At 44.7% G+C, this 17,992-nt stretch overlaps 1 protein-coding gene across 3 annotated transcripts in view; it reads right to left on the bottom strand.

Annotated features, from left to right (window-relative positions):
• The window catches only part of Ttc27 (tetratricopeptide repeat domain 27), a 106,333-nt gene extending 93,883 nt beyond the window's left edge, over positions 1 to 12,450 (bottom strand). The window contains exons 1-5 of one of the 3 annotated variants that reach the window (XM_040730788.1): positions 12,334 to 12,450; positions 11,104 to 11,281; positions 7,446 to 7,575; positions 4,128 to 4,268; positions 593 to 695 (exon numbers count right to left, since the gene is read on the bottom strand). In XM_040730788.1, the coding sequence (XP_040586722.1) occupies positions 593 to 695; positions 4,128 to 4,268; positions 7,446 to 7,575; positions 11,104 to 11,192 (463 nt within the window). In that variant the 5' untranslated portion in view covers positions 11,193 to 11,281; positions 12,334 to 12,450. Of the gene's footprint in view, positions 1 to 592; positions 696 to 4,127; positions 4,269 to 7,445; positions 7,576 to 11,103; positions 11,282 to 11,624; positions 11,755 to 12,134 lie in introns of those variants that run through there. The other 2 variants (XM_040730789.1, XM_040730786.1) reach the window with 2 other exon arrangements.
• Between the last annotated feature and the right edge of the window lie 5,542 nt (positions 12,451 to 17,992).

Genomic DNA, 17,992 nt, shown 5'->3' with positions numbered 1-17,992 from the left:
CATTCCTGGACAAGAGTAAGACAAGCTCCATCCCAGTGTCCACTCTGAAGAGAACGTCACACTAAGCAGCACAGAAAGGTCACACATTACTGTAGGACCGGTCTTCCCCTAGCTTCTAGGACTGGAGGAACCCAGGGATCTTTACAGAGATGGAAGACGGCTACTCCCAGAGATCAGCACCACTACATCTCCCCCAAACCTGCTGATGTGCAGGTGTCTGCCGCTGTCATCCACGTTGTCCAAAGGCACCACCTACTTCAGTCTAGGCACTACTCCAAGTAGGTGCTCACTGTGGGAGCCTGGCAGCCTGTGTTTGAGTTCCAGCTTCCACCAAGTGGAATTAAGAGTGTCTATTCCAAGCCCGGTGGTTGGTGGCGCACGTCTTTAATCACAGCACTCGGGAGACAGAGGCAGGTGGATCTCTGAGTTTGAGGCCAGCCTGGTCTACAGATCGAGTTACAGGACAGCCAAGGCTATCCCTGTCTCGAAACAACAACAACAAAGAGTGTGTGCTCCAAAGCTGTCCTCTAACCTTCAAATACGTTTGCACACGTGTACAATAATAAATAAATATTTTAAGTCTGCCACCTACCTTGATCAATACAGTTTTCAGCAAGAGCAAAAAGCTGAGGTGAGCGCTCCTCAAGCAATTGTTGGTGAATATTCACATATCTCAACGTCCACCATGGCAAGCTCTGAAAAAAGCACCATCGAAGCTGAAAGTAAGGCACCAATAAGACTGATTCCTGGAATATCTTCACACTCAACGAAACTCATTCCTGGATAAGCATAATCAGCCATGCTATGCTCTCAACAGGCTCAAACCCCGCTGTCATGTCTCCATTCACACTGTCTGAAGTTGCTTCAGACTTATCATCTGAATGACTGAAGCCCCCTGCTCTGCCATGGCAACTCCACTCCCTTCACAACCCAAGTACAACTTAACTGAACATTCAACACCTTTTTCTTTAATTCACTCCTGCTTCTTCCTGCTTATCTAGAAAGAGGACAAGGGCCAGGGAAAGGCTCAGCAGGTAAAGAGCAGTTGCTGCACAGACACAAAGACCTGAGAGTTCAAATCACCATCACCAACATAAAACACCACAGGTGACTGTGACTCAGAACTGGTTATGAGAGATGGAAGGATCTCAGGAACTCACCAGTGGGCCTAGCAGAAACAGCCCCAGTCAGTGACCCCCATCCCGAGGCAATGAGGCAGTGCAAGAAGACATGTGCTATTCTCCTCTGGACTCCATGAGTCATAATGCACCCACCCACACACATACACCCACACACACCCACACACCCACACACACACACACACAGTCTTTCTTTTCCTGCTCAATCCTGTCTTCTTCTAGAAAAGGCCATAACAAAATTTAAAAATATAGACATTCTTCTGCAGTATTCATGTCTTTGTTAGTGTGCCTGTGCAAGTCATAATACATATTTTAAAGGGGGTGATAAAATATCAAGTCTGAGCCATCTACATTGAAGTTAGACAGCAGATGGCTCATACCCACTAGTTCAGCACTCAGGAAAAAGAAGCTGAGAACCACAGTCTCAAGTCAGCCTCAGCTACCTTGTGATCTTACCTCAAAAAACAAAAAATAACTGTGAGCCTAAATTATATTACATGGCTGTGTAAGAAACTAATTTTTCTTTTTCAGTACTAATAGCTGCTAGTAGATCATGCTTAGTTACCAAAAGCATGTTTTACTTGAATTTAGTATCTCATTTGATTAAGGAGTGCCTTTCTCACAGTCCTGGTGTAGAAGGATCAAAGTTCAAGGCCTGCCTGGGCATCTTAGTGAATGAATGCAGGGCCAGCCTGAGCAACTAAGAGATGGCTTGAGGAACATCTCACTGGCAGAGAGCACTTGCTTAGAGCATCCCAGGCGCTAGGTTCAATCCTCAGTATCATAGAAAGGAAGAAGGGTTCCTTCCAATCAGCTACACACAACTCGCATACTTGAAGCTACAAATGAACTTCTGACTTTACAATGAAATCCCTTTTAATTACTAATCAGTCCATGGAAGGAAAGCAGGATTACCTAAGAGGAAGGAAGTTTCAGATCATTTTATTTGAGCTGAATTCCCTAAGGCGTTCCCTAACTTTCCTCCTCTTCTGGTCAGGCTAGTGAAGTCGGTGTACATTTCACTACTGCCCTTCTCTGCCTTCAGGACAATGAGTCAGGCCTGGCAGCTTACTCTTTCCCTTCCCAGAGGAGGGAATTCAGTGCCTCTGGTCAAAAGGACTGAGCTACTAGGAAAACATATGACCTAAGGGTTGAATTCTTTAACGTGGGTTCTGTGATTTTAACTCTGCAGGGAACGGCTAGACTAGTGAGGAGTGCAGAACCAATCAGGATTGTCCCTTCAGCTCTGCTGGAAAATACCAAGGCCTTACCTCCTGTGAGGCACTCACCACAGTCCGTACAAATGAACTGAGAACTCACACCAGTCAAGAGCCTTCTCCACGGCAGGGTCGGTAAAACAGTCAAAAGGAACTCATTCTGTTTGAGGGCCCCCCCACCCAGAACAGGGCTCTAATCCTAGAGTCTCACCATGACAGGCAATTGTCAGTTAGAGATCATGTGGCCTAAGTTCACACAGCTGAGGAGAGAGCAGTGGCCTGATTTTAGGGCCGGGACTGACTTACTCAGTACATGTTAATTCCAGTCAATAGACTGAGCAGACAGGGTGGGGGAACGGGAGTGTGTGTCTTTCATAAGCATCCACAAATATCACTGTAAACACCAGGATACATTTCTTTAAGAAGCTGATTCACTCAAAAATCAATTTAAAATGGGGCTGGTGTCTAACCAGTGGGCAAAGCTTCCTTAACAGGCAGAAGGTCCCGAGATTGCTCTTCATCGCAGAAATGACTTTAAAGACTGAAATCGAGTAAGTATGTGCTGCCTCTTTTAGGAGAGAAGCAGTCTTAACAACATCAATGAGCAATAGCACAGGGGCTGAAGGGATGGCACATCACTTAAGAGTGTTTGCTGCTCTCTCAGAGCATTCCAGCTTGGTTCCTGGTACCCATATCAGGTGGCTGACAGACACCCATATGTAACCCACTGCAAAGGGACTCAAGACCTCTGGCCTCCTCTGGCATGTGCACTCACCTGCATGGCCCACAAAGAGACACACACACACAATTAAAAACAAAATCTCTAAAAAGAGGGGTATTGTAAATATTCATCATGCCGCTAAAATGTATCGGGAGGGTTGGAGAGATGGCTCCAAGATTAAGAGAACTAGCTGCTCTTCCAAGGACCTGGGTTTGAGTCTCACCACCCATATGGTGGCTAAGAACCATCTGTGAGCCCAGTTCCAGGAGATCTGACACCCTCTTCTAGCCTCTGCAGGTACCAAGCCTGAATGTGGTACACTTTCTGGTGGTCCCGGAACTCGCTCTGTAGACCACACTGGCCTCAAACTGAGAGATCCACCTGCCTCTGCCTCTGCCTCCTGAGTGCTAAGATTAAAGGTGTGCAACACCATGCCCAGGCACAAATAAAGCTTTATTGGAACATAGCTCAACCCATCTGTTGACAGACTGTGGCTGCTCTCAAACTACCATTGTAGAGCTCAGCAGTCACCATGCAGACTACACACTCACAACTGACAACCTCCACCTGACCCTAACCTCTGCACTTCCAGTGAGTCATTCGGAGTGCCTATCAACTGCCTGTATGGTGGTTTCTCCCCACTGATGTATACGACCTGAAGAAACCACACAGCAAATAGTGCTACCACATTCAACACAAATCAAGAAACCAGAAGCCAGTAACTCAGATCCTTCCATTCTCACTGCTATTGCTATCGCTAGCTCAAATTTGTAACCGACCATGAGCGGTACCTTAGAAGCTTTACTTACAAGTCAGAGAATGTACACACACATTCTCCTCCCTCTCTCTCTCCCCTACTAAAGAAGCTCAATACAATCTCATTTTATACAAGATTAATCTCACAAGAAAAGAAAACATTTTTCTTTATTTCATGAGTCTTTTAAATTAAGTCGCTCCAAAAAGATACAGAAAACAAAATCTACTGAGACGCAGCCAGCATTCAGTCTAAGGACACAAGAGAAGCCTGTATAGAGCCTTCTCTCGCCTTACCTGGAGAGATGTTAATTTATGTCTGATGTTCACTAGAATAATGCGTGCTATTAACAGCAGTATGGGCTTTGAGGTCAGGCTGTAGATGGATTCACCATCTAGAATGAGCAGGCCCAGAATAACAGCATCCAGTCCTTTGACCTGAAAAAGATGTGTAAAGTTACACAATTTCACAAACTATTCTCTGTTGTATGCCATAATAACACACAGATATTTCAATTAATTCAGCTTAAAAATGACAATATTCATTAATTACACATCAAAAGATACCAGAAGTGACCACAACCTTGCAAATGTCACTAGAGACCTACAAACCCATCCTGCCCTGTCAGACATCACACAAATGCTCTAAATTCAAAGGAACAGGAATCCAATCAAAATGTTTAAAGAAAGTAAGAAGCAGGTCCAGAAAAGTCAAGACAGGCATGATGGTACATGAAAGTAGTCCAAGCTCCCTAGGAAACTGACACAGGAAGATAGCTTGAGCCCAGTGGTTCTGAATCAACACCAGCCTGAGTAACAGAGCAAAAAACATGCCAAAAAAAAGTGAAGGAACAACCCGAAAAGTAACTGCCTAACCTGTGCTCCTCAGACCAGACTGGGCTCAGCTGGCTAACCTAGTCTCCTCAAATCAGATAGGAACTCAGGTGGCTAACCTGTGCTGCTCACATCAGACTGGAGTTTATGTTTACCAGTCCTAAAATCCACGCCACTTTGGTGAAGTGCAGAAAGATGTGAGACATGCCCCACAGAGGAAGAAACATCCGCTCACTTTGAGATGAGAAATATGTTCTGTTCTCTCTTGTCTCCTATCTAAAACCTCCAGATACAAATAACAAGCATGTAGTTTAACAGGGCAACAAAATTTAGACAAGACAGTCATGATATCATTGCCTGATAGCAATTCCCACTGGGGCCTGTTCAATGCCTACTCTTCAAAGGGACTAACAGGTGACATACAGTGATCGACTGACTGACTGAATGAATGAATGGCCATGTTAAAGATGGTTTCTTCTTCTCCTTACCCTAGACCACCATGTGGAAAATGCTGTCCATAGCTCTCAGCCCTGTACACACAACACAGGCTTCACCGCAGGGTTCTAACTGTGCTTCCAGAGCAGGAGGGAATGACCCATTTTTAAGAGGATTACTTATATTTTTAATAAAAATAGAGCAAAGTGTAAAAGAAAAACCAACAACAATTTCACAGGCAAGAGAGCATAAGGTATAGAAAATATACATTCATCGGCATTTCATGGGAAACGCAACATCTAGAAGTCTGAGACCAATGTATAAAGTCAGATGACATGAGGGTGGCCTTCCAGTATAAGGAACAGCTTTCAACTGTAGGAAGCAGCCTTCCCGTGTGCAGGATGGCCTTCCAGTATTATAGGCAACCTGCTGGTCTGACATGGACTTTCAGTGCTTTTCCTTGGGGGCTGCTCAGCACCAATGAGTGGCTGGAAAACAGCTCTACAAATGCCAAGACCATAGATAAAAGCAGGAAAATTAACTTTGCTTCGGTAACTATATGGGCAAAGCATATTTGCAAATATTTAAGCATAAATCAACACAGGCAAATGACAGCAAGAAAAATATCAAAGCACTGGCCCCTGGGGCAAAGTTAATCCAGCTGGGGAGCCCACTTAGCAGGTAAAGCACTTGCAGAACAAGCCAGATGACCTGAGTTTGGATCCCAGAATCCGTGGAAAGCTTGGCGCAGTAGCAAGCACCTGTAATTCCAGCATTCCTACAGAGAGAAGGGAAGTAGAGACAGGAGAGCTCTGGGAAGGTCAAAGGTCAGCTAGCCTGGGACACACAGAACAAACCACAGAAGATCCCTTCTCACACAAGCTGAGAGGCAAGGACTAACACTCAAAGTTGTCTTCTGATCTCCATTTGCACACTCAAGTCTCATTCACATATACAAACAAGCACATATACACAGTTCTTTCAAAAAAAAGTAACAAGGCCAGGTGTGTAATCTAACAAATAAAGCTTGCCTGAAAATCAGAGTGCAGAGCTAAGCCACTAGCTAGCCTTAAAGGACAGGCAGTGATGGCTAAACCTTTAATCCCAACACTCGGGAGACAGAGGCACATGGATCTCTGTGAGCGCAAGGCCACCCTGGGCTACATGAAAGTGAATGAGTCTAAAAGAGACACAGAGCTCACACCTTTCATCCCAGCTCTAGAGGGGCTAAACGCAGGAGCTCAATACAATCTGAAGTTCAGTGGGTTGCCTCTTTGGTCTGACCCTTGGGAGAGGTGGGAACTCCAGTGGCTGGCTGCTTTGCTTTTCTGATCTCCAGCTTGAATCCTAATATCTGTCTCTGAGTTTTTAAGTATTTGTACTACACAGGTGTAGTGACAACACCTTTAATCCTAGGACTTGGAAAGCAAGGTCAGCCTGGTCTATATAATGAGTCCCAGGCTAGCCATGTGTACATAGTGAGAGCCTATCTCAATCTCTAATAATAATAATAATAATAATAAGTATAATCTCAAACATCTCACTGAATAACAGAAGTCATACACTGCTTCATTGACTTATAACCAGGCAACACTAAACAGTATGATTCCTAAGGAGCCACACACAGCTACCAGGAAGAAAAGCACAAAATGATCAACAAGGAACTGTTGTCAGCGCTTCAGGAAAGTGGGAGTCAGAAGATGCTCTCACATGCACACGGGGTCTTCCAAAGCAGTATTCCACTACAGCATGCCCAGGCTTATTGAGATCAGAACACAAGAAAAGACAGTATCAGGATGGGAGTTTAACTCAGTGGCAGTATTTGTCTAACATGCTGAGTCACAGGTTCGATTTCCAGTACAATCAAGTAGAAAAGAGGATACAAGTGCTTGTGTAACTCAACAGGCAAACAGAGGAGGCTGCAAATCCACAAGGAAAGAGCTGAAAGGGCCTCACCAACCCCAGGCCCATGTAACCACGGACTCAAGACGGGACCAAGATCTAAGGAAAGTCATCAGAAGCTCTGATGTGTGGCAATGATCATGTCTACTCTTAACACGGTGCTGAGAACAAAGGAGACATACTCTTTTTATGTGCATGCATGCAAATGTGCAAGTATGTAATGCACACGTGTTACCATATGTGCATGTGTGAGCTCAAGCAAATGCCACAGCCTACGTGTAGAGGTCAGAAGATCAGTGAACAGGCATTCTTAGTAGTTTGTGCAAACCACAAAGCTATCTCTTTCCCACCTACTGTTAACTCCAATTCACAAACCCTTGTTTGAAAAGAATCACACTTAGAAAAAGAGAAAGAAACTATATATAACATTCCCAAGAAGCATACCTCACTAAACTGCTCAAGCAGAGCAGGTGGCAAGAAATCCTGAGGGTGCAAGTCCACAAGGGGCCCAGTCCAGTTACTCTGAACAAAAAGCTGCAAGCTGCTCACACCAAGCAGGAATACCAGCTGCTGTCTAAAAACAAGAAGGCAAATGTCTTAGTTAGGGCTGCTAGGCTGTGATTAAAAAACAAAACAAAAACTACCACAACCAAAAGCAAGTTAGGGAGGCAAGAGTTTACTCCATCTTACAGCCCTCAGGTCACACTCCATCAGTGAGATCGAGGAAACAGGAACTCAGGGCAGGAACATGAAAGCAGGAGCTGAAGCAGAGGCCATGGGGGATGCTGCTTACTTGCCTGCTCTCCACGGTTTCCCGAAGCCTGCTTTCCAATACCACTCAGGACTGTCTGGACTATCTGCCCAGGGTGGCCATGGTGAGCTGAGCCCTCCTTCATCATTAATTAAGAAAATGCCCTACAGACTTGCTTACTTGGCAAATTTTTTTTTGTTTTTTGTTTTTGTTTTTGTTTTTTTCGAGACAGGGTTTCTCTGTATTGTTTAGGAGGTTGTCCTGGAACTCACTCTGTAGACCAGGCTAGCCTCGAACTCACAGAGATCCGCCTGCCTCTGCCTCCCGAGGGCTGGGATTAAAGGCGTACGCCACCACCGCCCGGCTTACTTGGCAAATCTTATGGAGGTGTTTTCTCAGTTAAGATCCCGTTCCCAGATATCTCTAGGTTTATGTCAAATTGACAGAAACCAACCAGCACAGAGAATAAACAAATATCAACAACCATATAAACCATATACTTGCTTATGTGTTACTTAATTTCAGTATTAAGAAAAAAAAAACTAGGCTGGGTGGTAGTGGTGCCTACCTTTAATCCCAGCACTCAGGAGACAGAGGCAGGGGGATCTCTCTGAGTTCGAGGCCAGCCTGGTCTACAGAGCAAGTTCCAGAACAGCCAGGGCTACACAGCTACACAGGAAACCCTGTCTAGAAAAAAAAAAAAAAAAAGAGAAAGAAAACAAAACCATCAAGTAATAGTCGAAACTATGCTAATATAGAACAATTTATATCTGCAATGTCCAATAAATCCATTAGCCACGTGTAGCTTTTAGACTAAATTTAATCTAGGACTGTAGAGATAGCTCAGTGGCTAAGAGCACTGGCTGCCCTCCCAGAGAACCCAGGTTTTATTTCCAGCGCACACATGGGCTACTAACAACTGTAACTCCATTTCCAGGGCATCTGTCGCCCTCTTCTGACCTCCATGTGCTACTGCATGTACATGGTGCACATGGGTACTGTTTTTCTTTTCTAAGTGTTGCTGCCTTTTAAGCTAGGCTATTTAGCAACTGCCACTGCTGCCTCCGCCGCCACCGCTGCTGCTGCTGCTGCTAGCATTGGCAAAGCCGCAAGAGCTGAAGCCTGAGGGAATTCTGTTCCCTTAGGCACTGACTCTTTTAAGCTTATTTAAATCTATGTCCCTCAAAAGTCAAAGGATGAGGTAGAATCCCACTTCCCCGAGAGGCTGAATGGCAAGCAGCTCACCTAGCTCACCTCCTCAGGTCTCCCAAAAAGTCCTCCAGGTGAATTTTATTTAATCAAACACATCTTTGCATCATCAAACAAATGTTCCAGAGCATAAACAAAAGTAATACACCTTAAAATAATATTCTACAAAACATTGGTATAGGCAAAAGACCCATACATACAAAATAAAAATAGATAAATAGTTTTAAAGAAATTTTAACATAAATGTAAATCTAATTTTACTTAAATGTCTAATGTAGTCTCTAGGCACAATTTCCATATTTCAACAGTACAGTATGAAAAGTAGCTACCATACAGGCCACAAGAAACACAGACTATCCCCCTCATCAAAATAGTCTGTTGGAGAGTGTACCCTAAAATAGATCAAACCAAGTGCTCTTTTCAAACTACAATTCCGGTCCACCCATGAATAATGCATTTGAGTGCACACATGTGGCCTTGGGAGAGGAGGGGGGGATATGAATGGACACCGCAAGTCTGATTTTACTATAGTAGGTCAACCACATCAGCCAGCAAATAAGAATCAAGTACAAAGCCAGGCCTTGTGCTGAAGCCAGCAATCCTAGCAACTCAGGAGACTGAGGCAAGAGGATCACAAGTTCAAAGCCACCCTGGACAACTAGGTAAGACCCTTCCTCAAAATAAAAAGTATAAAAAAAAAGTCTTAGGGACACAGCTCAATGGTAGAGTATGTGCCTAATAAATGAGAAAAAAGAAAACAGAATAAAAAATGAGGTGGGCATGGTGGTGTATACCTGTAATCCCCAAATTTGGGGAGCTAAAGCAAAAAGATAATGTGTTTGAGGCCAGCCTGGAGTTTACTGCAAGCCCCTGGCCAAACGTATAATACAAAACAAGGTCACAAACAACAACAGTAACAAAATGAAAAATAACACTACTGGAAGTTAGAAAAAATGAAACCATTATATTAGCTTGAAAAATAAGTAGTAACACTCACATGTGAACTATTTATGAATATGTATTATGCTTTATTTATCTTTACAACAATGGAGTTGGTTTATTCCTCAAACAACTGTATGAAGCTATTCTGTAAACATTAGGGTAGAATGAAATTACAGGCATTTTGGAGATGGTTAAGAAGAATTTTGGACAGAAATCATGGATGGATGAGAAGGGAAAGTACACTAACAAACAGGAGAGTGAAAGAGAAGCCTCTGGAAGGCTTAGATTTAATTAGAGTGCAGGTATCCTAATTGAAGAAAGGTAAACTGAGGGTTCCACGGTAAACACATGAAGTTCTCTAATCTCTCATGTCTCAGTAACCTAGCAGGATTCAAGGTATGTCTACACATTAAAAAGAATACACTTTTCATGCCAGCCCTTAGGAGGCAGAGAAGCAGGTGGACCTCTGTGAGTTTGAGTAAGCCTGGTCCACAGATCGAGTTCTAGAACAAAGCTACATATTGAGACTCTGTCTCAAAACAAAACAAGAAACATAAAAGAAGCTGATCGCTAACGTTTATCAAACCTAAGCTTTGGGAAGTTTAGCAAAGACTACCAAGCATGTCTCACTGTCACATACAAAATTCATTTTGAACTGGGAAGTGGTGGCACATGGCCCTCGGGAAGCAGAGGCAGACGGATCTCTGTGAGCTTTAGGCCAGCCTGGTCTACAGAGCGACTTCCAGGACAGCTAGGGATGCTGCACAGAGAAACCCTGTCTCAAACAATCAAGAACAAAAGCAACTTCACTTTGAGCCTATGCCACTTTTATTTTACATACATTACTTGGCACATCATGAGTCCAGGATCATTACCAAATGCTAAACGTCAGGGCCTTGAGGTATCAAGGTGATATAAAGGCATTCAAGTTTATTTACTTATTCATTTGATGTACGTGTGTGGTTTGTCTGCATGCACGCATGTCCACTACATGTGTGCCTGGTGCCCGTGGGTGTCAGAAGACAGCGCTGGGTGCCCTGGAATTGCAGTTGCACACTTGTGAGCCACCAAGTGGAAGCTGGGAATTGAACCTGGGTCCTCTGAAATGGCAGTAAGTGCTCTTAACCACTAAACCATCCCATCGTCCCCAGCGCCCTGCAAACGTGTGTTTGCCTGTGGGAATTTCAAATGAAATTCTACCTTTCAGTTTCTTCCAAATCTGTAGAGTGATCCAGGAAACTCACTATCTGCTTCTCCAGGTAGCTGTCAATCTTTTCTTCAGCTATCATTGTTGAATTTAAAATATTTTGTGTCACCGAATGCAAGAACGTGGCCTCATAGTTCCCTTCTGACAGCAAATCTAAGAAAACTCCAATATCTGTAATATAAAAAAAAAATCAGTCCAGTAAACCAACAGAAAATAAGTGTAAATGGCAATCCATTATATAAATATTTTTGGTTGTGAGCCTAGCCATTAACGGCTGAGCCATCCTTCCAGCCTCCATTACATAAATATTTTAATATGAAAAAAGGCATAAACTTAGAATGCTGGCTGTACATTAATCACTAGGTGCTAAGCAAATCCTTCTCATTCTACCAGCATCACCTCTCGTAGAATCACAGATACCTACAATGACTATGAGCAGAAAAGAGGTCACACACAGAAATGATAGTAATAATAATAATAATAATAATAATAATAATGTGTATCAGCGTATCACCCTTCTTCGGGAAATTCACGAAGATTCCAACTGGCACAGATGTTTCTTTTGCTGAGGTCTGACCTCCAATACTCTCCCCCGCAGGAGGCCAATCCGAACACACCGGTTCTCTCATGATTCCCTCATAATACCCAGCTCATACCGGCCTCAACGCTTTTTTTCCTGAAGAACTCTTTTAATTGCCAGTTCTAAATTTAAAAATCAGCGAGGCTCAGAGGTTGAGAGCACCTGCTGCTTTTACAGGGGTTCTGAGTTCAGTTCCCAGCACCCACAGGGTGGCTCACAACCATCCGTAATGAGGTCTGGTGCCCTCTTCTGGCCTGCAGGCGTACAGACAGAACACTGCATGCGTAATAAATAAATAAACCTAAAAACAAACAACAACAGCTCGAGTCTGTGCTTCGTGAACTTTTCCGGGTCTCCAAATCTCAGGTCGTCAAACACAACTTCCTCCTCGGGACACCCCCTGTGCACCCAGGCTGGCAGCCCGGGTCCTGGCCGCTCTCCCACCTGAGGCACAGGCTCCCTCCTGCTTCCAGAGCAGCCGCTCCGCCTCCGTGGAGAAGCCCCTCACAAGTGCCAGCTCCGGGGTCCACATCGCGCCCGGCACCACGGCCCCCAAAACAGGGGCTCGGCGGGGGTCACACCAGCGGGGAGGAAGCGAAAGGAGGAGGGGCCAAAGTCGCCGGCGTCTCGGGGTCTCGGGTACCGTAAAGACAGCTCCAGCGCTAGCGTCCCATGTGAGGACACGGGCACACGGGGGCAGCCATGACAGCAGCACAGGGCATGCTGGGAAAACAGACCACGCTCCGGGCGGACCAACCGGAGGCTCGGTTGTGAGCATGCGCAGGGGATAGGCTCGCGGCTGGCGGCGCTAGGGTGGTGGGAAGGCTTAAAGTCGCGGTCGCTCGGCTGCGTTTCTAGGGGGGCGGTGGGAGTTGGAAGCAAAAGTCTCTACTGTCGGAGTCAAAAACAAGTCCCTGTAGGTTAACACACAGAGCCTTCTCTCCCAACAGATAGGCGTGGGCTCTAGAAGTTACTGGCCGCGTTAAGTGGAGCCCATGAGTCCCAGGCTCCGACTGCCTCAGCACTGGCTGTCCTTGGAATAACTCAAAGTGCAAGAAAGCCGAGCCGGAAGTGGTAGTCTCAGCACTGAGGAGGATGGCTGCAATCTCGAGGCCACCCTGAGCTGCACTCCGCTAAGAGTGCGCCCCTGTCTCGCAGTGGGCAGTGGTGGGGCATCTGGAGAGATGGCTCCGCAGAGGCCAAAGTTCTGATCGCAGAGCCCCACGACGGGCGGCTCACATCCGCCTTCACTCCAGATGCTCAGTTGTCCTCCTCGGGGGTTTCTAGGCACCAGGCGTACCTGTCGCCAAAGTCATACACATAAAATAAATCATTTCTTGGGGCTGGAGAGATGGCTCAGAGGTTAAGAGCACTGGCTGCTCTTCCAGAGGTCCTGAGTTCAATTCCCAGCAACCACATGGTGGCTCACAACCATCTACAGTTCAATCTGGTGCCCTCTTCTGGCATGTAGGCAGAACAGTGTATATGTAATAAATAAATAAATCTTAAAAAAAAAAAAGGGTAGATCGTTGAATCTAAAATAAAATAAATCATTTCTTTATAGGGGGCATGGGGTGGGTCTGGTTTTGATGTGGCCATCACATAAACCTGGCAGGGGCCGAGGGCCTGGAAACTTGCAGGTCAGTCTGTGGAGCATAGAACACTCTGGTAGAGTGGGGGAAAGAAAGCTACCCTCTTGCCAGTGGGGCATCTGCTGGGCACAGAGCTTGCTGTTTGCCTGTTTTGGTTTTTGTTCTTTAAGAGGATGAATGTTTCTTTGTCACACAGCTGCAAAGTCATTGCTTCACTGTGGAAAAACAACAGCAGCCAGTGCAGCCCAAGGTAAAATTAAGACAGGGCTGTCCTGCGACTGACATACACTTCCCTGTACAGTAGTGGCACACCGAATCTGCCAAAACGGGGGCCGGGGGGGATAAACATTTTTTAAAAGTTTGCAAGTCAGATGTGATGCTGCCTTCCCATAATGTCAGCACATGGAGAGTGGAAGCAAGAGCAGGCATTCAGGGACAGCCTGGGCTACATAATGAATATGAGGTTAGCCTGCACTACATGAGACGCTAACAAAAAAAAAAAGTTTGCGGATATTTGTGGCAGTTCTTTCATAGCCCAAAAATGGATACAATGCAAATGTCCCTCCATGACGGGAAAAACAAGCTGATAGATTCACCCTGTGGGATAGTGAGATGCTGCTCATTTATGTCTTTAAGCATTGGGCACGAATAGCAGAGGACAACGGACAGGAGTCACTTCTCTCCTCCCACCGTGTGGGTCCCAGAGACGGACTCGGGGTTTTAGACTTGCCAGCAGGCACCTTTACCCACTGAGCCAACTTTCTGGTCCTTGATAATACTTTATGAAAAAAAAATTATCTATGCATATCCATGTGTGTGCCGGTGCCTATGAAGACCAAAAGAGGGCATTGGCTCTCCTGAACCTGAAGTGACAGGAGGCTATGAGCTGCCCATTATAGAACTGACCCCAACGCCTCTAGACGAGCAACAAGTGCTTTTGACCACATGATAATGTGTTTCAGCTGGTTCAAAGAGCACATCTTAGAGGCGGGAGATGGAGGTGTTAAATTGAACATCACCTCTCTTACCGTATGTCACATTTCATGTTGCGCTGAGTAAATGACCTGATAGGTTTGTCAGCTGTGTATAAAACAATCAATAAATGAAAATAAAGTAATGGTGGCTGCTGGACCCTCTCACGTTCTCATGGTGAAGGAATCAACGCTTCACTAAATCCAGTCTTCCCATAGGTACTCACCAGTACCGTCTATAAGAAGTTCCCTCCAGCCGTTGCTAATGCAACTTGGGGGGAAATTGTGTAATAACAAAAAATGAAAATCTTTCTGCAGTATTGAGGGCTTTCCATATGCCAGGCAAGTACTCTATTGCTAAGCTATAGCCCCAGCCCTAAAAATTCTAATATGCAAATAATATTAGGGGCGCAGAGTCTGGCTCAGCATTAGAGTGCATGCTCAACATAAGCAAAGTTCTGGGTTTAATCCCCAACGACACCCTCATGAAGTATTTTTTGTTTGTTTGCTTGTTTTTTTTGGTTTTTTTTTTCGAGACAGGGTTTCTCTGTGGCTTTGGAGGCTGTCCTGGAACTCACTTTGTAGACCAGGCTGGCCTCGAACTCACAGAGATCTGCCTGCCTCTGCCTCCCAAGTGCTGGGATTAAAGGCGTGCACCACCAACGCCCGGCCCTCTTGAAGTATTTTTAAAAGTTCTTGTGGTGTGGCAGAGATGGGAATCTAACCATAACTCTTTGCCACATCATTGAGGGAAAACATCCCCAGAGCTGTGCCTCCTGTGTTGTTCCCAGAGTGTTTCTTCTAGGTGAACATAACACTCTTAATGCCAACCCCAAGGCAAAACGTACTGTTCTGTAGGACAATTAGGCCATTCCAAGACTATGACAGCGCAATGGCCCATATCCCCTTACAAAGATTACAAACCCTGTAACCATTTCCAGTGAAAGACTAAGGAAAAATGTCCTAAGATACAACCAGAGTGATCATCAAAAAAGTATTTCTTCACGTTGGCTGACAAAGTGAATAGGATCGACTAGCCCTAGGGACATTGAAAAAGTTTGAATTTCCTAACACAAGGATTTATGGGTAACAGACTAATGAGTAGCATATGGATAATAAATACCCTTCATTTTCCTTTGGGCCAGCAAAGAAGGGATCTGGGACATTGCTAACATTTCATGCTGTGTCTAAATTTCTGCCGCATAGAAAATTGGCTGTGTAAAGCAGACGTGGGGAGTCACTACATCTTGTTTCCTTGATTAAACCTCGATGTTTGCAATGTGTCTTCCTCCTGGTCCCAAGATTCTTCTAGATACATTTGTTTCACATTCATTTGATGTCTGCTGTCCAGAACCTTCAGTCCTTCCACACAACAATTAGCCTGACAGATGATTCAACAAATGACTGGAGACAAAATCAGATTGATTGTGCTGCTCAACACTACATCAAAAACCAGCTGTCTCGGGCAAAAACATATCTAAGGTAGAATCAGCCACATTTTATAAAACCCTGTCATTATAGCTTTTGATGCATTTTTGGTGATTGGTGTTAGGGGGCTGGAAAGATGGCTCAGTGGTTAAGAAAACACTGCTCGGCCCGGCATTGGTGGCGCATGCCTTTAGTCCCAGCACTTGGGAGGCAGAGGCAGGCTGATCTCTGTGAGTTTGAGGCCAGCCTGGTCTACAGAGTGAGTTTCAGGACAGCCTCCAAAATAACAGAGAAACCCTGTCTCAAAATCACGGTTCCTGCAGAGGACCTGAGTTCTATTCCCAGTGCCCACACCAGGTCACTCTACTTATAAATCCAGTAGTTCCGGGACACCTGACACCCTCTACCAGCCTCTGTGGGCTCCTGCACTTATGTGTTGTACATATACACATTCAGGTGCACACACTACAAATAATTAAAAATACAAAAGCAAAATCTTGTCTTGTTGGCTTGAGCCATCTCTCTGGCACAAAGAGAAAAATCTAAAACCCAAAATAAACATTCAGATCAACTTGAAAGACCCACTGCTCTGTAATACAGTGAAAAGTAGCCATCAAAACAGGTTTTAGAGCTGTTCACTCGATGAGTAATTGCCTGAACATGTTTTCTGAAGCCCAGTGCTTAAAATCCAGGACAGACTCCCTTAGCTACACATGGTCCTGAATCAACAATAGCCTCACCCAATCAACAATAGCCTCACCCAAGGAGAGTATGTTAAATGCTTATGCCTCTAAATCTACCAACACTTGAACTCCAAACCTTATGTATGATTAACAGTATGTTGTGCAAGAAGAAATTGCAACAGACCTGTGTAATTTTCCTTTCCTACAGTTAGCAATAAATTCAGTTCTTCTTTCAGGTACTAAATAGGGATCTTGTCATCCTTAGACAATGTATCAATGAGTTATCGGGCTGCGCAGTAAGATGAAGCACTCTGTACTGCATCAGTGTTTTCTGCCCATGCTATGGGAGAAGGGATTTGATATACTCAGGAGGCCTCACAAAGAGGACTGGGGTCTGTGCAAGACTTTGACCAGAGTGTTTCCAGGCTTTGCGCCTGTTTCCAGCCAAAAGGGGAATGTTTCCATTTCCATGGCTGTGAATAGCAAACCCGAACAGAAGAGGGAATTGTACCAAATGGCTTCAACACAAAAGGTAAGAGAAAAACCCAAGTAATGAAACCCAGCTGTGGCTGGTCTTGCTCCAAGAATACAAGTCTTAGCAGCGTGCTCCCATCTGATATGTTGTTTAATGCTATAATCCTGAAGCCTTATTCTAGAGGCAAAGCAAAGCATGATTTCCTGGTAAATAATCAAATAAATGACAACTGGGAACCAAATGTGTCAGTAAGACATCAAGTCCTGGATATCCATATTCCTTAAGTCGCAGAGGTCATTAGCATCAGAATTACCACAAGTGCTAGAATAGGTGTGGTCTCATTGGAGGGAAATGTGTCCCTATGGAGATGGGTTTCCAGGACTCACAAAGCTCAAGATAAAACGCTGTTATCTCACTTCACTTCCTGTTGTCTGCAAGTCAAGATATAGGACACTCAGCTACTTCTCCAGTACCAAGTCGGCCTGCATGTACCATGTTGCACAATGATGATAATGAACTAAACCTCTGAAAATATAAGCCATCCCAATTAAATGTTTTTTCTTTGTAAGAGTTGCCATGGTCATGGTGTCTTATCACAACAAAATTTCTGACTAAAACGGATACCATGTGGGTGCTTGTTATGAAATATTAGCTTAACTATATAAACATGTGCTCCATTTCTTTATGTTGTAGACTATTAGCTTAACTATGTAAAGATAGGGGCAGAGAGAGTAACTAGGAGAGGAATCTAGGCCAGGGAGAAGCCAGAGGTCAGAGAGACAAACATAGAAAGCAGAAAGCAGAACATATAGGATTAAAGGTAAAAAGCCCTGAGGAAAAACAGATGAATAGGAACAGGCTAATTAAGTTATAAGAGCCAGTGGCACAAGCACAAGATAGAGGTGGAGCATTCATACTTACTAAGTCTCCATGTCTTTATTTGGGGCCTGGCTGGTGGCTCAAAGAGAAATCCAACTACAGGTGCTGAGAATCAAACCTAGGTCCTCTGCAAGAGCAGCAAGAGCTCTTGAGTACTCACCCATCTCTCAAGACCCTAGAAAGGATTTTAGTAGTTTAAAGCAGAACAGGGCAAGGTATCTTCAGGCCTTTCTCTACTGCAGGCGGCAGTCAGTTCTCAACAAACTGCTCCTCT

Source organism: Mesocricetus auratus, unplaced genomic scaffold (genome assembly GCF_017639785.1).
Source record: "Mesocricetus auratus isolate SY011 unplaced genomic scaffold, BCM_Maur_2.0 Super-Scaffold_100024, whole genome shotgun sequence".
NCBI lineage: Eukaryota > Metazoa > Chordata > Mammalia > Rodentia > Cricetidae > Mesocricetus > Mesocricetus auratus.
The sequence above is the reverse complement of the archived record's forward strand: the minus strand, read 5'-3'. Positions and strand labels throughout refer to the sequence as shown.